The following is a 22,357-nucleotide window of genomic DNA, read 5'->3' as shown; positions in this document are numbered from 1 at the left end:
CCCCCCAAGCCTCCCTCTTTCCATCAAGCCTCTCTCTTTCCCCCCAAGCCTCTCTCTTCAAGCCTCTCTCTCCCCCCAAGCCTCTCTCTTCAAGCCTCTCTCTCCCCCCAAGCCTCTCTCTTCAAGCCTCTCTCTCCCCCCAAGCCTCGCTCTCTCCCCAAGCCTCTCTTTCCCCCAAGCCCCTCTTTCCCCCCAAGCCCCTCTTTCCCCCCAAGCCTCTCTCTTTCCCCTCCAAGCCTCTCTCTTTCCCCCCCCCCCAAGCCTCTCTCTTTCCCCCCCCAAGCCTCTCTTCCCCCCCAAGCCTCTCTCTTCCCCCTCAAGCCTCTCTCTTCCCCCCCAAGCCTCTCTCTTCCCCCCCAAGCCTCTCGTCTTTCCCCCCCAAGCCTCTCTCTTTCCCCCCAAGCCTCCCTCTTTCCCCCCCAATCCTCTCTCTTTCCCCCCAAGCCTCTCTCTTCCCCCCCAAGCCTCTCTCTTTCCCCCCCAAGCCTCTCTCTTTCCCCCCCAAGCCTTTCTCTTTCCCCCCCAAGCCTTTCTCTTTCCCCCCCAAGCCTTTCTCTTTCCCCCCCCAAGCCTTTCTCTTTCCCCCCCCAAGCCGTTCTCTTCCCCCCCAAGCCTTTCTCTTTCCCCCCCAAGCCTCTCTCTTTCCCCCCCAAGCCTCTCTCTGTCCCCCCAAGCCTCTCTCTGTCCCCCCCAAGCCTCTCTCTGTCCCCCCCAAGCCTCTCTCTGTGTCCCCCCAAGCCTCTCTCTGCCCCCCCCCAAGCCTCTCTCTGTCCCCCCCAAGCCTCTCTCTTCAAGCCTCTCTCTCCCCCAAGCCTCTCTCTTCAAGCCCATCTCTCCCCCCAAGCCTCTCTCCCCCCAAGCCTCTCTCTCTCCCCCCAAGCCTCTCTCTCTCCCCCCAAGCCTCTCTCTTTCCCCTCAAGCCTCTCTTTCCCATCAAGCCTCTCTCTTTCCCCTCAAGCCTCTCTTTCCCCCCAAGTCTCTCTCTTTCCCCCTAAGCCTCTCTCTTTCCCCCCAAGCCTCTCTCTGTCCCCCCCAAGCCTCTCTCTTCAAGCCTCTCTCTCCCCCCAAGCCTCTCTCTTCAAGCCCATCTCTCCCCCCAAGCCTCTCTCTCTCCCCCCAAGCCTCTCTCTCCCCCCAAGCCTCTCTCTCTCCCCCCAAGCCTCTCTCTCTCCCCCCAAGCCTCTCTCTTTCCCCCCAAGCCTCTCTCTTTCCCCCCAAGCCTCTCTCTTTCCCCCCAAGCCTCTCTCTTTCCCCCCAAGCCTCTCTCTTTCCCCCCAAGCCTCTCTCTTTCCCCCCAAGCCTCTCTTTCCCCCCAAGCCTCTGTCTTTCCCCCATTCCTCTCTTACCCCCCAAGCCTCTCTCTTTCCCCTCCAAGCCTCTCTCTTTCCCCTCCAAGCCTCTCTCTTTCCCCTCCAAGCCTCTCTCTTTCCCCTCCAAGCCTCTCTCTTTCCCCTCCAAGCCTCTCTCTTTCCCCTCCATGCCTCTCTCTTTCCCCTCCTAGTCTCTCTTTCCCCCCCCCAAGCCTCTCTCTTTCCCCCCCCAAGCCTCTCTTCCCCCCCCCAAGCCTCTCTCTTCCCCCCCCCAAGCCTCTCTTTCCCCCCCAAGCCTCTCTCTTTCCCCCCCAAGCCTCTCTCTTTCCCCCCCAAGCCTCTCTCTTTCCCCCCCAAGCCTCTCTCTTTCCCCCCCAAGCCTCTCTCTTTCCCCCCCAAGCCTCTCTCTTTCCCCCGAAGCCTCCCTCTTTCCCCCCCAAGCCTCTCTCTTTCCCCCCCAAGCCTCTCTCTTTCCCCCCAAGCCTCTCTCTTTCCCCCCCAAGCCTTTCTCTTTCCCCCCCAAGCCTTTCTCTTCCCCCCCCCAAGCCTTTCTCTTCCCCCCCCCAAGCCTCTCTCTTCCCCCCCAAGCCTTTCTCTTCCCCCCCCCCAAGCCTTTCTCTTCCCCCCCCCCAAGCCTCTCTCTTTCCCCCCCCCAAGCCTCTCTCTGTCCCCCCCCCAAGCCTCTCTCTGTCCCCCCCAAGCCTCTCTCTGCCCCCCCCCAAGCCTCTCTCTGTCCCCCCCAGCCTCTCTCTGTCCCCCCCAAGCCTTTCTCTGTCCCCCCAAGCCTCTCTCTCCCCCCCAAGCCTCTCTCTCTCTCCCCCCCAAGCCTCTCTCTCTCTCCCCCCCAAGCCTCTCTCTCTCCCCCCCAAGCCTCTCTCTCTCCCCCCCAAGCCTCTCTCTCTCCCCCAAGCCTCTCTCTCTCCCCCCAAGCCTCTCTCTCTCCCCCCCAAGCCTCTCTCTCTCCCCCCCCAAGCCTCTCTTTCCCCTCCAAGCCTCTCTTTCCCCTCCAAGCCTCTCTTTCCCCTCCAAGCCTCTCTTTCCCCTCCAAGCCTCTCTCTTTCCCCTCCAAGCCTCTCTCTTTACCCCCAAGCCTCTCTCTCTCCCCCCCAAGCCTCTCTCTCCCCCCCAAGCCTCTCTCTCTCCCCCACAAGCCTCTCTCTCCCCCCCAAGCCTCTCTCTCTCCCCCACAAGCCTCTCTCTCTCCCCCAAGCCTCTCTCTTTCCCCCCAAGCCTCTCTTTTTCCCCCCAAGCCTCTCTCTTTCCCCCCAAGCCTCTCTCTTTCCCCCAAGCCTCTCTCTAGCCCCCCAAGCCTCTCTCTAGCCCCCCAAGCCTCTCTCTAGCCCCCCAAGCCTCTCTCTAGCCCCCCAAGCCTCTCTCTAGCCCCCCAAGCCTCTCTCTAGCCCCCCAAGCCTCTCTCTTTTCCCCCAAGCCTCTCTCTTCAAGCCTCTCTCTCCCCCCAAGCCTCTCTCTTCAAGCCCATCTCTCCCCCCCAAGCCTCTCTCTCTCCCCCCAAGCCTCTCTCTCTCCCCCAAGCCGCTCTCTTTCCCCTCAAGCCTCTCTCTTTCCCCCCAAGCCTCTCTCTTTCCCCCCAAGCCTCTCTCTTTCCCCCCAAGCCTCTCTCTTTCCCCCCAAGCCTCTCTCTTTCCCCCAAGCCTCTCTCTTTCCCCCAAGCCTCTCTCTTTCCCCCCAAGCCTCTCTCTTTCCCCCCAAGCCTCTCTCTTTCCCCCCAAGCCTCTCTCTAGCCCCCCAAGCCTCTCTCTAGCCCCCAAGCCTCTCTCTAGCCCCCAAGCCTCTCTCTAGCCCCCAAGCCTCTCTCTTTTCCCCAAGCCTCTCTCTTCAAGCCTCTCTCTCCCCCCAAGCCTCTCTCTTCAAGCCCATCTCTCCCCCCCAAGCCTCTCTCTCTCCCCCCAAGCCTCTCTCTCTCCCCCCAAGCCGCTCTCTTTCCCCTCAAGCCTCTCTCTTTCCCCCCAAGCCTCTCTCTTTCCCCCCAAGCCTCTCTCTTTCCCCCCAAGCCTCTCTCTTTCCCCCCAAGCCTCTCTTTCCCCCCAAGCCTCTCTTTCCCCCCAAGCCTCTCTCTTTCCCCCAAGCCTCTCTCTTTCCCCCCAAGCCTCTCTTTCCCCCCAAGCCTCTCTTTCCCCCCAAGCCTCTCTTTCCCCCCAAGCCCCTCTTTCCCCCCAAGCCCCTCTTTCCCCCCAAGCCCCTCTTTCCCCCCAAGCCCCTCTTTCCCCCCAAGCCCCTCTTTCCCCCCAAGCCTCTCTCTTTCCCCCCAAGCCTCTCTCTTTCCCCCCAAGCCTCTCTCTTTCCCCCCAATCCTCTCTCTTTCCCCCCAAGCCTCTCTCTTTCCCCCCAAGCCTCTCTCTTTCCCCCCAAGCCTCTCTCTTCAAGCCTCTCTCTCCCCCCAAGCCTCTCTCTTCAAGCCCATCTCTCCCCCCCAAGCCTCTCTCTCTCCCCCCAAGCCTCTCTCTCTCCCCCCAAGCCGCTCTCTTTCCCCTCAATCCTCTCTCTTTCCCCCCAAGCCTCTCTCTTTCCCCCCCAAGCCTCTCTCTTCAAGCCTCTCTCTCCCCCCAAGCCTCTCTCTTCAAGCCCATCTCTCCCCCCCAAGCCTCTCTCTCTCCCCCCAAGCCTCTCTCTCTCCCCCCAAGCCTCTCTCTTTCCCCTCAAGCCTCTCTCTTTCCCCCCAAGCCTCTCTCTTTCCCCCCAAGCCTTTCTCTTTCCCCCCAAGCCTCTCTCTTTCCCCCCAAGCCTCTCTCTTTCCCCCAAGCCTCTCTTTCCCCCCAAGCCTCTCTTTCCCCCCAAGCCTCTCTCTTTCCCCCCAAGCCCCTCTTTCCCCCCAAGCCCCTCTTTCCCCCCAAGCCCCTCTTTCCCCCAAGCCCCTCTTTCCCCCCAAGCCCCTCTTTCCCCCCAAGCCCCTCTTTCCCCCCAAGCCCCTCTTTCCCCCAAGCCCCTCTTTCCCCCCAAGCCCCTCTTTCCCCCCAAGCCTCTCTTTCCCCCCAAGCCTCTCTTTCCCCCAAGCCTCTCTTTCCCCCCAAGCCTCTCTTTCCCCCCAAGCCTCTCTTTCCCCCAAGCCTCTCTTTCCCCCCAAGCCTCTCTTTCCCCCCAAGCCTCTCTTTCCCCCCAAGCCTCTCTTTCCCCCCAAGCCTCTCTTTCCCCCCAAGCCTCTCTTTCCCCCAAGCCTCTCTTTCCCCCAAGCCTCTCTTTACCCCCAAGCCTCTCTCTTTCCCCCCAAGCCTCTCTCTTTCCCCCCAAGCCTCTCTCTTCCCCCCCAAGCCTCTCTCTTCCCCCCAAGCCTCTCTCTTCCCCCCTCTCTCTTCCCCCCCCAAGCCTCTCTCTTCCCCCCAAGCCTCTCTCTTCCCCCCCAAGCCTCTCTCTTTCCCCCCAAGCCTCTCTCTTTCCCCCCAAGCCTCTCTCTTTCCCCTCCAAGCCTCTCTCTTTCCCCCCAAGCCACTCTTTCCCCCAAGCCACTCTTTCCCCCAAGCCACTCTTTCCCCCAAGCCTCTCTTTCCCCCAAGCCTCTCTTTCCCCCCAAGCCCCTCTTTCCCCCCAAGCCCCTCTTTCCCCCCAAGCCCCTCTTTCCCCCCAAGCCTCTCTCTTTCCCCCCAAGCCTCTCTCTTTCCCCCCAAGCCTCTCTCTTTCCCCCCAAGCCTCTCTCTTTCCCCCCAAGCCTCTCTCTTTCCCCCCAAGCCTCTCTCTTTCCCCCCAAGCCTCTCTCTTCAAGCCTCTCTCTCCCCCCAAGCCTCTCTCTTCAAGCCCATCTCTCCCCCCCAAGCCTCTCTCTCTCCCCCCAAGCCTCTCTCTCTCCCCCCAAGCCGCTCTCTTTCCCCTCAATCCTCTCTCTTTCCCCCCAAGCCTCTCTCTTTCCCCCCCAAGCCTCTCTCTTCAAGCCTCTCTCTCCCCCCAAGCCTCTCTCTTCAAGCCCATCTCTCCCCCCCAAGCCTCTCTCTCTCCCCCCAAGCCTCTCTCTCTCCCCCCAAGCCTCTCTCTTTCCCCTCAAGCCTCTCTCTTTCCCCCCAAGCCTCTCTCTTTCCCCCCAAGCCTTTCTCTTTCCCCCCAAGCCTCTCTCTTTCCCCCCAAGCCTCTCTCTTTCCCCCCAAGCCTCTCTTTCCCCCCAAGCCTCTCTTTCCCCCCAAGCCCCTCTTTCCCCCCAAGCCCCTCTTTCCCCCCAAGCCCCTCTTTCCCCCCAAGCCCCTCTTTCCCCCCAAGCCCCTCTTTCCCCCCAAGCCCCTCTTTCCCCCCAAGCCCCTCTTTCCCCCAAGCCCCTCTTTCCCCCCAAGCCTCTCTTTCCCCCCAAGCCTCTCTTTCCCCCCAAGCCTCTCTTTCCCCCCAAGCCTCTCTTTCCCCCCAAGCCTCTCTTTCCCCCCAAGCCTCTCTTTCCCCCAAGCCTCTCTTTCCCCCAAGCCTCTCTTTACCCCCAAGCCTCTCTCTTTCCCCCCAAGCCTCTCTCTTTCCCCCCAAGCCTCTCTCTTCCCCCCAAGCCTCTCTCTTCCCCCCCAAGCCTCTCTCTTCCCCCCCAAGCCTCTCTCTTCCCCCCAAGCCTCTCTCTTCCCCCCTCTCTCTTCCCCCCCCAAGCCTCTCTCTTCCCCCCCAAGCCTCTCTCTTCCCCCCCAAGCCTCTCTCTTTCCCCCCAAGCCTCTCTCTTCCCCCCTCTCTCTTCCCCCCCCAAGCCTCTCTCTTCCCCCCCAAGCCTCTCTCTTCCCCCCCAAGCCTCTCTCTTTCCCCCCAAGCCTCTCTCTTTCCCCCCAAGCCTCTCTCTTTCCCCTCCAAGCCTCTCTCTTTCCCCTCCAAGCCTCTCTCTTTCCCCCCAAGCCACTCTTTCCCCCAAGCCACTCTTTCCCCCAAGCCACTCTTTCCCCCAAGCCTCTCTTTCCCCCAAGCCTCTCTTTCCCCCAAGCCTCTCTTTCCCCCAAGCCTCTCTTTCCCCCCAAGCATCTCTCTTCAAGCCTCTCTCTTTCCCCCCAAGCCTCTCTCTTTCCCCCCAAGCCTCTCTCTTTCCCCCCAAGCCTCTCTCTTTCCCCCCAAGCCTCTCTCTTTCCCCCCAAGCCTTTCTCTTTCCCCCCAAGCCTCTCTCTTTCCCCCCAAGCCTCTCTCTTTCCCCCCAAGCCTCTCTTTCCCCCCAAGCCTCTCTTTCCCCCCAAGCCTCTCTCTTTCCCCCCAAGCCCCTCTTTCCCCCAAGCCCCTCTTTCCCCCCAAGCCCCTCTTTCCCCCCAAGCCCCTCTTTCCCCCCAAGCCCCTCTTTCCCCCCAAGCCCCTCTTTCCCCCCAAGCCTCTCTTTCCCCCCAAGCCTCTCTTTCCCCCAAGCCTCTCTTTCCCCCCAAGCCTCTCTTTCCCCCCAAGCCTCTCTTTCCCCCCAAGCCTCTCTTTCCCCCCAAGCCTCTCTTTCTCCCCAAGCCTCTCTTTCCCCCAAGCCTCTCTTTCCCCCCAAGCCTCTCTTTCCCCCCAAGCCTCTCTTTCCCCCCAAGCCTCTCTTTCCCCCCAAGCCTCTCTTTCCCCCCAAGCCTCTCTTTCCCCCCAAGCCTCTCTTTCCCCCCAAGCCTCTCTTTCCCCCAAGCCTCTCTTTCCCCCAAGCCTCTCTCTTTACCCCCAAGCCTCTCTCTTTCCCCCAAGCCTCTCTCTTTCCCCCCAAGCCTCTCTCTTCCCCCCCAAGCCTCTCTCTTCCCCCCCAAGCCTCTCTCTTCCCCCCTCTCTCTTCCCCCCCCAAGCCTCTCTCTTCCCCCCCAAGCCTCTCTCTTCCCCCCCAAGCCTCTCTCTTCCCCCCCAAGCCTCTCTCTTCCCCCCCAAGCCTCTCTCTTCCCCCCTCTCTCTTCCCCCCCCAAGCCTCTTCTCTTCCCCCCCAAGCCTCTCTCTTCCCCCCCAAGCCTCTCTCTTCCCCCCCAAACCTCTCTCTTTCCCCCCAAGCCTCTCTCTTTCCCCTCCAAGCCTCTCTCTTTCCCCCCAAGCCACTCTTTCCCCCAAGCCACTCTTTCCCCCAAGCCACTCCCCCCAAGCCTCTCTTTCCCCCAAGCCTCTCTTTCCCCCAAGCCTCTCTTTCCCCCCAAGCATCTCTCTTCAAGCCTCTCTCTTTCCCCCCAAGCCTCTCTCTTTCCCCCAAGCCTCTCTCTTTCCCCCCAAGCCTCTCTCTTTCCCCCCAAGCCTCTCTCTTTCCCCCCCAAGCCTCTCTCTTTCCCCCCAAGCCTCTCTCTTTCCCCCAAGCCTCTCTTTCCCCCAAGCCTCTCTCTTTCCCCCCAAGCCTCTCTCTTTCCCCCCAAGCCTCTCTCTTGCCCCCCAAGCCTCTCTCTTTCCCCCCAAGCCTCTCTCTTTCCCCCCAAGCCTCTCTCTTTCCCCCCAAGCCTCTCTCTTTCCCCCAAGCCTCTCTTTCCCCCAAGCCTCTCTCTAGCCCCCCAAGCCTCTCTCTAGCCCCCCAAGCCTCTCTCTAGCCCCCCCAAGCCTCTCTCTTTCCCCCAAGCCTCTCTCTTTCCCCCCCAAGCCTCTCTCTTCAAGCCTCTCTCTCCCCCAAGCCTCTCTCTTCAAGCCCATCTCTCCCCCAAGCCTCTCTCTCTCCCCCAAGCCTCTCTCTCTCCCCCCAAGCCTCTCTCTTTCCCCTCAAGCCTCTCTTTCCCCTCAAGCCTCTCTCTTTCCCCCCAAGCCTCTCTCTTTCCCCCCAAGCCTCTCTCTTTCCCCCAAGCCTCTCTCTTTCCCCCCAAGCCTCTCTCTTTCCCCCCAAGCCTCTCTCTTTCCCCCCAAGCCTCTCTCTTTCCCCCCCAAGCCTCTCTCTTTCCCCCCCAAGCCTCTCTCTTTCCCCCCCAAGCCTCTCTCTTTCCCCCCAAGCCTCTCTCTTCAAGCCTCTCTCTCCCCCCAAGCCTCTCTCTTCAAGCCCATCTCTCCCCCCCAAGCCTCTCTCTCTCCCTCCCCCCCCAAGCCTCTCTCTCTCCCCCCAAGCCTCTCTCTTTCCCCCTCAAGCCTCTCTCTTTCCCCTCAAGCCTCTCTCTTTCCCCTCAAGCCTCTCTCTTTCCCCCCAAGCCTCCCTCTTTCCCCCCCAAGCCTCTCTCTTTCCCCCCAAGCCTCTCTCTTTCCCCCAAGCCTCTCTCTTCCCCCCAAGCCTTTCTCTTTCCCCCCCAAGCCTTTCTCTTTCCCCCCCAAGCCTTTCTCTTTCCCCCCCAAGCCTTTCTCTTTCCCCCCCAAGCCTCTCTCTTTCCCCCCCAAGCCTCTCTCTTTCCCCCCCCAAGCCTCTCTCTTTCCCCCCCCAAGCCTCTCTCTTTCCCCCCCCCCCAAGCCTCTCTCTTTCCCCCCCCAAGCCTCTCTCTTTCCCCCCCAAGCCTCTCTCTGTCCCCCCCCAAGCCTCTCTCTGTCCCCCCCAAGTCTCTCTCTCTCCCCCCAAGCCTCTCTCTCCCCCCCAAGCCTCTCTCTCTCTCTCTCCCCCCAAGCCTCTCTCTCTCCCCCCCAAGCCTCTCTCTCTCCCCCCCAAGCTTCTCTCTCTCCCCCCCAAGCCTCTCTCTCTCCCCCAAGCCTCTCTCTATCCCCCCCAAGCCTCTCTCTTTCCCCCCAAGCCTCTCTCTTTCCCCTCCAAGCCTCTCTCTTTCCCCTCCAAGCCTCTCTCTCTTTACCCTCCAAGCCTCTCTCTCTTTACCCCCAAGCCTCTCTCTCTTTACCCTCCAAGCCTCTCTCTCTTTACCCCCAAGCCTCTATCGTTCCCCCCCCAATCCTCTCTTTCCCCCCAAGCCTCTCTCTTTCCCCCAAGCCTCTCTCTTTCCCCCCAAGCCTCTCTCTTTCCCCTCCAAGCCTCTCTTTCCCCTCCAAGCCTCTCTTTCCCCTCCAAGCCTCTCTTTCCCCTCCAAGCCTCTCTTTCCCCTCCAAGCCTCTCTCTTTCCCCTCCAAGCCTCTCTCTCTTTACCCCCAAGCCTCTATCGTCCCCCCCCAATCCTCTCTTTCCCCCCAGTCTCTCTCTTTCCCCCCCCAAGCCTCTCTTCCCCCCCCCAAGCCTCTCTCTTCCCCCCCCCAAGCCTCTCTCTTCCCCCCCCAAGTCTCTCTCTTTCCCCCCCAAGCCTCTCTCTTTCCCCCCCAAGCCTCTCTCTTTCCCCCCCAAGCCTCTCTCTATCCCCCCCAAGCCTCTCTCTATCCCCCCCAAGCCTCTCTCTTTCCCCCCAAGCCTCTCTCTTTCCCCTCCAAGCCTCTCTCTTTCCCCTCCAAGCCTCTCTCTCTTTACCCTCCAAGCCTCTCTCTCTTTACCCCCAAGCCTCTATCGTTCCCCCCCCAATCCTCTCTTTCCCCCAAGCCTCTCTCTTTCCCCTCCAAGCCTCTCTTTCCCCTCCAAGCCTCTCTTTCCCCTCCAAGCCTCTCTCTTTCCCCTCCAAGCCTCTCTCTTTCCCCTCCAAGCCTCTCTCTCTTTACCCCCAAGCCTCTATTGTCCCCCCCCAATCCTACTCTTTCCCCCCCAGTCTCTCTCTTTCCCCCCCAAGCCTCTCTTCCCCCCCCCAAGCCTCTCTCTTTCCCCCCCAAGCCTCTCTCTTTCCCCCCCCAAGCCTCTCTCTTTCCCCCCCAAGCCTCTCTCTTTCCCCCCCAAGCCTCTCTCTTTCCCCCCTGAAGCCTCTCTCTTTCCCCCCTGAAGCCTCCCTCTTTCCCCCCCAAGCCTCTCTCTTTCCCCCCCAAGCCTCTCTCTTCCCCCCCAAGCCTCTCTCTTTCCCCCCCAAGCCTTTCTCTTCCCCCCCCAAGGCTCTCTCTTTCCCCCCCAAGCCTTTCTCTTCCCCCCCCCAAGGCTCTCTCTTTCCCCCCAAGCCTTTCTCTTTCCCCCCCAAGCCTTTCTCTTTCCCCCCCCAAGCCTCTCTCTGTCCCCCCAAGCCTCTCTCTGTCCCCCCAAGCCTCTTTCTGTCCCCCCCAAGCCTCTCTCTGTCCCCCCCCAAGCCTCTCTCTGTCCCCCCCAAGCCTCTCTCTGTCCCCCCAAGCCTCTCTCTGTCCCCCCCAAGCCTCTCTCTGTCCCCCCCAAGCCTCTCTCTGTCCCCCCCAAGCCTCTCTCTGTCCCCCCCCAAGCCTCTCTCTCTCCCCCCCAAGCCTCTCTCTCCCCCCCAAGCCTCTCTCTCTCTCCCCCCCAAGCCTCTCTCTCTCTCCCCCCCAAGCCTCTCTCTCTCTCCCCCCCAAGCCTCTCTCTCTCTCCCCCCCAAGCCTCTCTCTCTCTCCCCCCCAAGCCTCTCTCTCTCTCCCCCCCAAGCCTCTCTCTCTCCCCCCCAAGCCTCTCTCTCTCCCCCCCAAGCCTCTCTCTCTCCCCCCCAAGCCTCTCTCTCTCCCCCCCAAGCCTCTCTCTCTCCCCCCCATGCCTCTCTCTCTCCCCCCCAAGCTCTCTCTTTCCCCCCAGGCCTCTCTCTCTCCCCCCAAGCCTCTCTCTCTCCCCCCCAAGCCTCTCTCTCTCTCCTCGTCTCTCTCTCTCCTCGTCTCTCTCTCTCCTCGTCTCTCTCTCTCCTCGTCTCTCTCTCTCTCCTCGTCTCTCTTTCTCTCTCATTCTCTCTCTCTCTCTCTCTCCTCTCTCTCTCTCCTCGTCTCTCTCTCGCCTCGTCTCTCTCTCTCTCTCCTCGCCATCTCTCTCTCTCTCTCCTCGTCGTCTCTCTCTCCTCGTCGCCTCTCTCTCTCCTCGCCTCTCTCTCTCCTCGCCTCTCTCTCTCCTCGCCTCTCTCTCTCCTCGCCTCTCTCTCTCCTCGCCTCTCTCTCTCCTCGCCTCTCTCTCTCGTCGCCTCTCTCTCCTCGCCCCTCTCTCTCCTCGCCCCTCTCTCTCCTCGCCCCTCTCTCTCCTCGCCCCTCTCTCTCCTCGCCCCTCTCTCTCCTCGCCCCTCTCTCTCCTCGCCCCACTCTCTCCTCGCCCCTCTCTCTCCTCGCCCCTCTCTCTCCTCGCCCCTCTCTCTCCTCGCCCCTCTCTCTCCTCGCCCCTCTCTCTCCTCGCCCCTCTCTCTCCTCGCCCCTCTCTCTCCTCGCCCCTCTCTCTCCTCGCCCCTCTCTCTCCTCGCCCCTCTCTCTCCTCGCCCCTCTCTCTCCTCGCCCCTCTCTCCTCTCGCCCCTCTCTCCTCTCGCCCCTCTCTCCTCTCGCCCCTCTCTCTCCTCGCCTCTCTCTCTCTCCCCCCCCCCCCCCGCCTCTCTCTCTCTCCGGCCCTGGAGAATACTTATCTCTCCCCCCGCCACCTCTCTCTCTCCCCCGCCGCCTCTCTCTCCTTATCCCCCCTCCCTCCCACCATATGTATGGTAATAGGATTTTTTCATGTAGTAAATATTACGTGTTCGGAGGGATAGCTGGTCTAGAAGCTCCTCTATCCCACACTGACCCTATCATTCAGTGCCACATGTCGCTGTCCCCTCTCTTTGTCCCACAGATGACACCGGCCCCATGTGCTCTGAGACGAGGCCCATGTCAGACTCCGGCGCCTGGAACACCGCGATGACCAACCTGGGGATGGCACTGATGGGAATGAGCGGAGAGCCTGAGGTGCCAGGTACTGTAACCCCCCCCATCCCACACTGCCACCGCCCCCCAACCTCCCCCATCCACCCGCGATGTGATCCCCGACCATCTGGTTGTGGGACACCCCCTCGTCTCATCTCCTGCCCCCTTTCCCAAAGTTAAGGACCTGTGGGCGTTGACCTCTGACCCCTCACTCCTCTTGCAGAGTTTGATCGCGGCCTGGAGATGGAGAACCAGTTTCTGCTGCCCCCAATGGTGAAGGAGATCATACATTGTGCCACCTGCACTCTCTTCCCACCCAACCCCAGTGAGTCTGTGCAACATGCGTGTGTGTAACGTGTGCATATGTCAGATATACCTGTGATGGGCTCACACCCTCCTCTCTCTGCCCCTCAGACCTGCCTCCCCCACCCACACGATCTCGCCCCCCGGGCTGTAAGACGGTGTTTGTGGGGGGGCTGCCGGAGAATGCCACCGAGCACACGGTGCGGGACGTGTTAGATCCGTGTGGGGAGATCGTGTCTGTGCGCCGGGGCGGCACAAACTACTGTCACGTCCGGTTCATTGAAGAGATCAGCGTCGATCGCGCGCTCTACCTGTCAGGTGTGTGCATGGGGGCCCCACTCCCACCCGCCGCTCCCCACCCTCCGCTCCCCACCCTCCACTCGCCCTCTCCCCACTCTCCGCTCCCCAACTTCCACTCGCCCTCTCCCCCCTTTTTCTCTCTCCCCACTTCTTTTCCCTCTCCCCCCCTTTTCTCTCTCTCCCCCCTTTTCTTTCTCTCCCCCTCTCTCCCTCTCCCTCCCCCTCTCTCCCCCCCTTCCCCTATTTCTCCCCCCCTTCCCCTATTTCTCCCCCCCTTCCCCTATTTCTCCCCCTTTTTTCCCTGTCTCTCCCCCCCTTTTCCCTGTCTTTCCCCCCCCTTTTCCCTCTCCCCCTTTTCCCTATCTTTCCCCCCCTTTCCCTATCTTTCTCCCCCCCCTTTTCCCTATCTTTCCCCCCCCCCTTTCCCTATCTTTCTCTCCCCCCCCCTTTCCCTATCTTTCTCTCCCCCCCCATTTCCCTATCTTTCTCCCCCCCCCCAATTTCCCTCTCTTTCTCTCCCACCCCCCCCCCCCATTTGCCTCTCTTTCTCTCCCCCCCCCCCATTTCCCTCTCTTTCTCTCTCCCCCCCTTTTCTCTCTCTCCCCCCCTTTTCTTTCTCTCCCCTTCCCTCCCCCTCTCTCCCCCCTTCCCCTATTTCTCCCCCTTTGTTCCCTGTCTCTCCCCCCCTTTTCCCCGTCTTTCCCCCCCTTTTCCCTCTCTCCCCCCTTTTCTCTCTCCCCCCCTTTTCTTTCTCTCCCCCCTCTCCCTCCCCCTCTCTCCCCCCCTTCCCCTATTTCTCCCCCCCTTCCCCTATTTCTCCCCCTTTTTTCCCTGTCTCTCCCCCCCTTTTCTTTCTCTCCCCCCTCTCCCTCCCCCTCTCTCCCCCCCCCTTTCCCTCTCTTTCTCTCCCCCCCCCCAATTTCCCTCTCTTTCTCTCCCCCCCCCCAATTTCCCTCTCTTTCCCCCCCCCCAATTTCCCTCTCTTTCTCTCCCCCCCCCCCCAATTTCCCTCTCTTTCTCTCCCACCCCCCCCATTTGCCTCTTTCTCTCCCCCCCCCCCCATTTCCCTCTCTTTCTCTCTCCCCCCTCCCCTTTTCCCTCTCTCTCACAACCTTTCCAATCCCCCTCAGGGTATCGCATACGCATTGGTTCCAGCTCGGATCGGATGGACGCCGGTCACCTACATGTGGACTTTGCGCAGGCGCGGGAGGACCTGTACGAGTGGGAGTGTCTTCAGAGAGCGCTGGCAAGAGAGGAGAGACACCGGCGCAGGATGGAGGATCGTAGACTGCGCCCCCCATCACCCCCACCCATCCTGCACTATTCCGAGCACGAGGGCAGCATTGTGGCAGAGCGACTGAAGGGTACCAACAGAGCGACGGGGGGAGAAACGTGGGTGGGGGGAGGAGAGAGGGGGAAGAGATAAGGGAAGAGCCGGTGAGGTAGAGGGGGAGACGAGACGGCTAGATTCGGGGAGAGGGAGGACATACGCGGAGAGGGAGTTAGAAGGGGGGGGGGAGAGCTGGAGGAGAGATGGGCGGGGGGAGGGGGAGACTAGTTTGGAGGAGAGATGGGGAAAGGGGAGGAGCTATGGGGACGGAGGAGGAGAGATGGGGGAGAGAGGCAGGAGACACGGGGGAGGAAAGATGGGGAGAGAGACTGATGGGTGATCACAGCGGTGTTGTCCTGTGTCCCGCAGATAATGGCACATTTCAGGATGCGGTGCACATGCTGCTCATGTGGCTTGAACGTGGGGAGGTGAACAGACAAAGTGCAAACAACTTCTACTCCATGATCCAGTCAGCGAACAGTCACGTGCGGCGTCTGCAAAGCGAGAAGTCAGAGCACCAGAGGATGATGGAAGAGTCAAAGGAGGAGTTCAAACATGCACTGACAACCATCCTCCAGCAGTGTGAGTGTCCGGGGGAAGTGTGGGTGTGACGCCTCGTGTGGGTGTGACGCCTCGTGTGGGTGTGACGCCTCGTGTGGGTGTGACGCCTCGTGTGGGTGTGACGCCTCGTGTGGGTGTGACGCCTCGTGTGGGTGTGACGCCTCGTGTGGGTGTGACGCCTCGTGTGGGTGTGACGCCTCGTGTGGGTGTGACGCCTCGTGTGGGTGTGACGCCTCGTGTGGGTGTGACGCCTCGTGTGGGTGTGACGCCTCGTGTGGGTGTGACGCCTCGTGTGTCTGGATGTGACGCCTCGTTGGTGTCTGGGTGACGCCGCTTGTGTGTGTGACTCCCCTGTGTGTGTGTGTGAGAGAGATATCCCGTGTGTGTGAGAGAGACATCCCGTGTGTGTGTGTGTGTGAGAGATATCCCGTGTGTGTGAGAGAGACATCCCGTGTGTGTGTGTGTGTGACATCCCCTGTGTGTGTGTGTGTGTGTGTGTGTGTGACATCCCCTGTGTGTGTGTGTGTGTGTGTGTGTGTGTGTGTGTGTGTGACATCCCCTGTGTGTGTGTGTGTGTGTGACATCCCCTGTGTGTGTGTGTGTGACATCCCGTGTGTGTGTGTGACATCCCGTGTGTGTGTGTGACATCCCGTGTGTGTGTGTGTGACATCCCGTGTGTGTGTGTAACATCCCCTGTGTGTGTGTGAGAGACATCCCCTGTGTGTGTGTGTGTGTGAGAGACATCCCCTGTGTGTGTGTGTGTGTGTGAGACATCCCCTGTGTGTGTGTGTGTGTGTGTGTGTGAGAGAGACATCCCCTGTGTGTGTGTGTGTGTGTGAGAGACATCCCATGTGTGTGTGTGTGAGAGACATCCCCTGTGTGTGTGTGTGAGACATCCCCTGTGTGTGTGTGTGTGTGTGTGTGTGTGTGTGTGTGTGTGTGTGTGTGTGTGAGAGAGACATCCCCTGTCTGTGTGTGAGACATCCCTGTGTGTGTGTGTGAGAGACATCCCCTGTGTGTGTGTGTGTGTGTGTGTGTGTGTGTGTGTGTGTGTGTGACATCCCCTGTGTGTGTGTGTGTGAGACATCCCCTGTGTGTGTGTGTGAGACATCCCCTGTGTGTGTGTGTGTGTGAGAGAGACATCCCCTGTGTGTGTGTGTGTGTGTGAGAGACATCCCTGTGTGTGTGTGTGTGTGTGAGACATCCCCTGTGTGTGTGTGTGTGTGTGTGTGTGTGAGAGAGACATCCCCTGTGTGTGTGTGAGAGACATCCCATGTGTGTGTGTGTGAGAGACATCCCTGTGTGTGTGTGTGTGTGTGTGTGAGAGACATCCCCTGTGTGTGTGAGAGACATCCCCTGTGTGTGTGTGTGTGTGTGTGTGTGTGAGAGACATCCCCTGTGTGTGTGTGTGTGTGTGTGTGTGTGTGTGTGTGTGTGTGTGTGTGTGTGTGTGTGTGTGTGTGTGTGTGAGAGAGAGACATCCCCTGTGTGTGAGAGACATCCTGTGTGTGTGTGAGAGACATCCTGTGTGTGTGTGTGTGAGAGACATCCTGTGTGTGTGTGAGAGACATCCCTGTGTGTGTGTGTGTGAGAGACATCCCCTGTGTGTGTGTGCTGTGTGTGTGTGTGTGAGAGACATCCCCTGTGTGTGTGTGTCAGAGAGACATCCCCTGTGTGTGTGTGTGTGTGTGTGTGTGTGTGAGAGACATCCCCTGTGTGTGTGTGTGTGTGTGTGTGTGTGTGTGAGAGACATCCCCTGTGTGTGTGTGTGAGAGACATCCCCTGTGTGTGTGTGTGACAGACATCCCCTGTGTGTGTGTGTGTGTGTGTGACAGACATCCTGTGTGTGTGTGTGTGTGTGTGTGTGTGTGTGTGTGTGAGACAGACATCCCTTATGTGTGTGTGTGTGTGACAGACATCCCGTGTGTGTGTGTGTGTTTTTTTGTCAGACATCCCGTGTGTGTGTGTGTGAGAGAGACATCCCCTGTGTGTGTGTGTGTGTGACAGACATCCCGTGTGTGTGTGATGGGCATCCCGTGTACGTGTGTGTGTGTGACGGCATCCCGTGTGTGTGTGACGGGCATCGCGTGTGTGTGTGACGGGCATCCCGTGTGCGTGTGTGTGTGATGGGCATCCCGTGTGCGTGTGTGTGTGACGGGCATCCCGTGTGCGTGTGTGACGGGCATCCCGTGTGCGTGTGTGTGTGACGGGCATCCCGTGTGCGTGTGTGACGGGCATCCCGTGTGCGTGTGTGACGGGCATCCCCTTGTTGTTGGGGACACAGTTGGCTGTTGGCTCACCCCCTCTCTCTCTTCCCACACTCTCTCTGCCCCCCCATCTCTCTATCTCTCTCTCTCTCTCTGCCCCCCCCCCTCTCTCTCTCTCTCTCTCTGCCCCCCTCTCTCTCTCACTCTCTCTCTGCCCCCTCTCTCTGCCCCCCTCGCTCTCTCGCTCTCTTGCTCTCTCTGCTCTCTCTCTGCCCCCCCTCCCTCTCTCTCGCCCCGTGTCCCCCCCTCCCTCTCTCTCCCCCCCGTGTCCCCCCTCCCTCTCTCTCTCCCCCGTGTCCCCCCTCCCTCTCTCTCCCCCCGTGTCCCCCCTCCCTCTCTCTCCCCCGTGTCCCCCCTCCCTCTCTCTTGCCCCGTGTCCCCCCTCCTCTTGCCCCGTGTCCCCCCCTCCCTCTCTCTTGCCCCGTGTCCCCCCTCCCTCTCTCTTGCCCCGTGTCCCCCCTCCCTCTCTCTTGCCCCGTGTCCCCCCCTCCCTCTCTCTTGCCCCGTGTCCCCCTCCCTCTCTCTTGCCCCGTGTCCCCCCTCCCTCTCTCTTGCCCCGTGTCCCCCCCTCCCTCTCTCTTGCCCCGTGTCCGTCCCTCCCCTCTCTCTCGCCCCCCGTGTCCGTCCCCTCCCTCCCTCTCTCTCGCACCCCCGTGTCCGTCCCCTCCCTCCCTCTCTCTCTCTCGCCCCCCCGTGTCCGTCCCCTCTCTCTCTCTCGCCCCCCCCGTGTCCGTCCCCTCTCTCTCTCTCGCCCCCCGTGTCCGTCCCCTCCCTCTCTCTCGCCCCCCGTGTCCGTCCCCTCCCTCTCTCTCGCCCCCCGTGTCCGTCCCCTCCCTCTCTCTCGCCCCCCGTGTCCGTCCCCTCCCTCTCTCCTCGCCCCCCGTGTCCGTCCCCTCCCTCTCTCTCGCCCCCCGTGTCCGTCCCCTCCCTCTCTCTCTCGCCCCCCGTGTCCGTCCCCTCCCTCTCTCTCGCCCCCCCGTGTCCGTCCCCTCCCTCTCTCTCGCCCCCCGTGTCCGTCCCCTCCCTCTCTCTCGCCCCCCGTGTCCGTCCCCTCCCTCTCTCTCGCCCCCCGTGTCCGTCCCCTCCCTCCCTCAATCTCGCCCCGTGCCCCCCCCCCCCCCTCCCTCTCTCTCCTGCTTGCAGTTGATCAGATTCTGGGTGTTTTCCACTCGGCTTCGAAGCAGAAAGCGCGAGATCATTTCAGCAAAGCCCAGCGTAAAAATCTGAACATGTGGTGGGAGCATGCACAGGTGAGATATAAATAGAGAGAGAGATATATATTTATATATATATATATATATACATATATACATATATATATATATATATATATCACACACACACACCTAGATACTGCAGTTGAAGATGTTATGGTACACTGGTGTGATGAAGGTAAGCCATGCTGAGCAGTGTGGGTGAGGTAGGTACCGGCGCTGTGTATACATGGGGGTGGGGGATGGAGGTAGGTGTCGGTGCTGTGTATACACAGGGTGGGAGAGGGAGGGAGGTGTCAGTGCTGTGTATACACAGGGTGGGGGATGGAGGTAGGTAGGTGTCAGTGCTGTGTATAAACGGGATGGGGGAGGTAGGTGTCGGCACTGTGATAGCGCGCAGCCCCCCCCCCCCCTCCAGGAGGTGAGAGATAGCTCAGTTGCTCCCTCCCCAGGAGGTCCGCAGGCTGCACAGTGAGGAGCTGCTGGGAATTCGCTGTGAGGAGGAAATGGAAATGTCGGATGAAGAGACGGAGGGGGGAGAACAGAGGAGACCCCCCGACCAGGAGGTGACCGGTGAGTGACACCCCAACTACCCCCGTACCACTACCAGGGAAGGACTGGTGAGTGACCCCCCCCCCCCCCCCAACTACACCCAGGTAGGTCCCTCAAGAGGAGAGCAGAGGAGACCCCCCCCCTCCAAGGGGGAGACTGGTGAGTGACCCCTTCAACTACCCCCTCCCCCCCCCCCCCAAAAGGGGAGAGCAGAGGTGGCCCCCAAAAGGGGAGACCGGTGAGTGACAGCTCTAACTGCCTCCCAAGAAAGAGCAGTGTGTGACCATCCCCTTTCCTTCAACTCCCCCCCCCCCCTTTTTCAGAGAGATTGGGAGAGTGCCTCCTATCTTCCTGCCCCCCTCCCCCCCCCCCCCCCCCCCCTCCCACCCCCAACATCCATCTCTAACCTACCCCTAACCACTCTGGTCTGGTGAGGCTCCCTATTGGGGGTTCGTTGAGTGACACTGCCGCAGGTGGGGGAGTGTGTAAGAATGTGTGGGGTGTGGGGACGAGGGACACAAAGTGGGTCGGGGGGGATACAGTATGTTGGTGTGGGGGAGGGCAGGAGTGAGGAGATGTGGGTGTGGACACGGGGGTGAGGAAGTGGGTGGATCACGTGGTGTGGAAGTGGGGGGGACACGGGGTGAGGAAGAGGTGGGGGACACACGGGGTGAGGAGGAGGTGGGGGGGACACGGGGTGAGGAGGAGGTGGGTGGGACACGGGGTGAGGAGAAGGAGGTGGGTGGGACAAGGGGTGAGGAGGAGGTGGGTGGGACACGGGGTGAAGAGGCGGTGGTGGGGAGGACAAGGGGTGAGGAGGAGGTGGGTGGGACACGGGGTGAGGAGGAGGTGGGTGGGACACGGGGTGAGGAGGTGGGTGGGACACGGGGTGAGGAGGTGGGTGGGACACGGGGTGAGGAGGAGGTGGGTGGGACACGGGGTGAGGAGGAGGTGGGTGGGACACGGGGTGAGGAGGAGGTGGGTGGGACACGGGGTGAGGAGGAGGTGGGTGGGACACGGGGTGAGGAGGAGGAGGTGGGTGGGACACGGGGTGAGGAGGAGGTGGTGGGTGGGACACGGGGTGAGGAGGTGGTGGGTGGGACACGGGGTGAGGAGGAGGTGGTGGGTGGGACACGGGGTGAGGAGGAGGTGGGTGGGACACGGGGTGAGGAGGAGGTGGGTGGGACACGGGGTGAGGAGGAGGAGGAGGTGGGAGGGACACGGGGTGAGGAGGCGGTGGTGGGTGGCACACGGGGTGAGGAGGCGGTGGTGGGTGGGACACGGGGTGAGGAGGCGGTGGTGGGTGGGACACAGGGTGCGGAGGAGGTGGGTGGGATACGGGGTGAGGAGGAGGAGGTGGGTGGGACATGGGGTGAGGAGGAGGGGGTCGGTGGGACACGGGGTGCGGAGGAGGTGGGTGGGACACGGGGTGAGGAGGAGGAGGTGGGTGGGACACGGGGTGAGGAGGAGGTGGGTGAGGAGCAGTGGGGGGACACGGTGTGGGGGAGCGGGGGCAGACCTGCAGTACATGGTATAGTAGTGTGGGGTGTAGCACAGTGATGCCTCTCTCCGCAGAGCTGCAGTACATGGTATAATAGTGTGGGGTGTAGCAGAGTGACGCTGCCTCTCTCCGCAGAGCTGCAGTACATGGTATAGTAGTGTGGGGTGTAGCAGAGTGACGCTGCCTCTCTCCGCAGAGCTGCAGTACATGGTATAGTAGTGTGGGGTGTAGCAGAGTGACGCTGCCTCTCTCCGCAGAGCTGCAGTACATGGTATAGTAGTGTGGGGTGTAGCAGAGTGACGCTGCCTCTCTCCGCAGAGCTCCGTGACGCGCTGGATTCTGTCCTGAAGGAGAATCAGAGCCTGCGCTGTCAGATGGACGCGTATCGCAATGAGCTAAACCTGCTGAGACTGGAGATGGGGAGACGCGACCCCCCAGGGCCACCAGAGGAGGTAAGCGTCCTCCAGGAGGGGGTGAGTGTGCCCCAGGAGAGCGCCCCTGAGGAGTCCAAGGTGGGGGGGCGCACCCCCCAGGAGCCCCAGGCGGGTGTGGTCGCCCCCCATGAGAGCACCCCCGAGGAGCCCCAGACGGGGGGCATCTCCTCTGAAGAGAGCATGCCTGAGGTTTCCCAGGAGAGCTCCCCCGAGGACTCCAAGGAGGGGGGGAGTGCCCCACAGGAAAGCATGCCTGAGGAACCCAAGGAGGGGGTGAGTGCCGCCCAGGATCCTCAGGAGGGGGTGAGCGTCCCCCAGGAGGACATGCCGCAGGTGAGTGAGATGGGGCTATATATGTTCACCATGTATACAGAGGGGAGTGGTGGGTCGATGTGGACAGGGGGAAGCGGTGAGGGTGCGTATACGGGGGAAGCGGTGGGTTTGTATATGGGGGAATGGTGTTGGTTTTTATACGATGAAAGCGATGGAGGCGTGTGCTAGTGGTGATTACGGGGGGGCATTGTGTGTATACATGGGATGGTGTCGGTAGTGGGTGTGTATATGGAGCGGTCTCTGTGTGTATATAAAGTGCAACTCCATCTGCTTCTCACATTACATTCCCATCACCCAGAAACATCCAGCAACTCCCTCTCCCTGCGATTAGTTCTACTCTGTGGCGACATGTCTCCTGATTCTATCCACAGACCAATCCTTTCACTCCCCACACCCTGCCCCAAAGTCTCCTTCTCACAATGCACTGCTAACCGCTCCAACCTCCTCGTCCTCATCCTCTGCCTTCACCTGTGTCCTATGCAACGCACGATCTGCCTGCAATACACCCACTGCAAGAAATGACTTACTCATTTCCAACTTTCTCTCGACCTTCTAGCCATTACAGAAACCTGGCTCTCCCCCTCAGACACCGCCTCTCCTGCTGCTCTCTCCTACGGTGGTCTCTCCCTTCGCCACTACCCCAGACCAGGGAATAGACAGGGTGGCGGAGTAGGCATACTACTTTCCCCACACTGCACATTTCATGTCATAACCCCTTTCCCTCCCTCTGCTTCTAATTCGTTAAAGTCCACGCTTTCTGACTTGTCTCCTCTTTCCTTCTGTCTCGTTGTCATCTATCGTCCGTCCCCCAGCCCCCCCCCCCCCCCGTACCAACCTCTCAGTTTATTAATAACGTTGTCACCTGGCTTCCTCTCTTCTGACACACCTACTGTCATCCTGGGAGACTTGAAAATACCTATTGATAATACCCAATGCCTGTTCAGCCCTTTTCTCTCATCCACCTACTTTTGGTCTCTCCTACTCATTGCAATGGCCACTCCCTTGATCTGGTTTTCTCCCGCTTCTGCTCTGTCTCTAACTCCTCTAAGGCTACTGCCCCAGTGTTAGCTGCGATCAGTGGACTCGCGTACTCGCTGACTTCTGCGATGGGACGTGAGACAAGGGGGCGCGGCCGTGACGTCAGATTCTCTTCCTCAGCACAGCACCTCCTCCGTCACATCCTCTTCTGCGCTCTGATTTATAGGAAACCTTGTGATGCCACCGCCGCCGCATGAAAAGACAAAATCCTTGTCTTTTCAAAATGGGGTTGCGCATCACGCTTTCAGCAGGCGCGGGCAGGTACCTACTGGGCCCATCCCCATAGAAAGCCAGATCTTGTTCGCGACACCCACGCGTAGCCGTGAACAGTGGGGATGAGGCCTAACACACCTCCTTCCCTCTCTGATCATCACCTCCTAACCTTTAGCCTCACTCTACCCCCTGCACCCTCCCCAACACATCCTTCCACACGCACATACCGTACAAGCTTTAGACTCTCCAATTTTGAACATCTTTACAACCACTTCCATTTCTACCTTTTCCTGCCCTGACCTAGCAACCTCTTTCTATTCAGTCTTAGAAAAGATGGCTCCGGCCACCACACATCGCCCCCGATAATCTAAGCCACAGCCATTGCGCACACACACTGGCGGAATTCTCGTTAGGCCTGGGCGGCAAAAATCTCCGCCCCCATATACATTTGCCGCGCTCTCGGGGTTAATGGGAAGACACTTGAATGTGTCGGCCAGCTCCTTGCTGTATCTCCTTTGGAATCCAAGCCTAAAATGAAGCAGCGGACGCCCTAACGTGACATGGTGTCTCGTTGCCACGGCAACATGACGTCACGTTACCATGGCACC

General features: G+C 60.6%; 1 protein-coding gene across 1 annotated transcript in view; it reads left to right on the top strand.

The window, feature by feature from the left end:
- Positions 1–22,357, top strand: part of ENOX2 (ecto-NOX disulfide-thiol exchanger 2) — a 48,082-nt gene that overhangs the window by 18,992 nt on the left and 6,733 nt on the right. The window contains exons 3-10 of the mRNA XM_075573097.1: positions 11,633–11,752; positions 11,927–12,028; positions 12,118–12,324; positions 13,437–13,670; positions 14,006–14,218; positions 17,608–17,714; positions 18,131–18,251; positions 20,050–20,498. Of these exons, the coding sequence (XP_075429212.1) occupies positions 11,633–11,752; positions 11,927–12,028; positions 12,118–12,324; positions 13,437–13,670; positions 14,006–14,218; positions 17,608–17,714; positions 18,131–18,251; positions 20,050–20,498 (1,553 nt within the window). The remainder of the gene's footprint in view (positions 1–11,632; positions 11,753–11,926; positions 12,029–12,117; positions 12,325–13,436; positions 13,671–14,005; positions 14,219–17,607; positions 17,715–18,130; positions 18,252–20,049; positions 20,499–22,357) is intronic.

The sequence above is a fragment of the Ascaphus truei genome, chromosome 16 (assembly GCF_040206685.1).
Source record: "Ascaphus truei isolate aAscTru1 chromosome 16, aAscTru1.hap1, whole genome shotgun sequence".
NCBI classification, from domain to species: Eukaryota; Metazoa; Chordata; class Amphibia; order Anura; family Ascaphidae; genus Ascaphus; species Ascaphus truei.
Note: the sequence above shows the minus strand (reverse complement) of the source record. Positions and strands in the feature narration are given on the sequence as shown.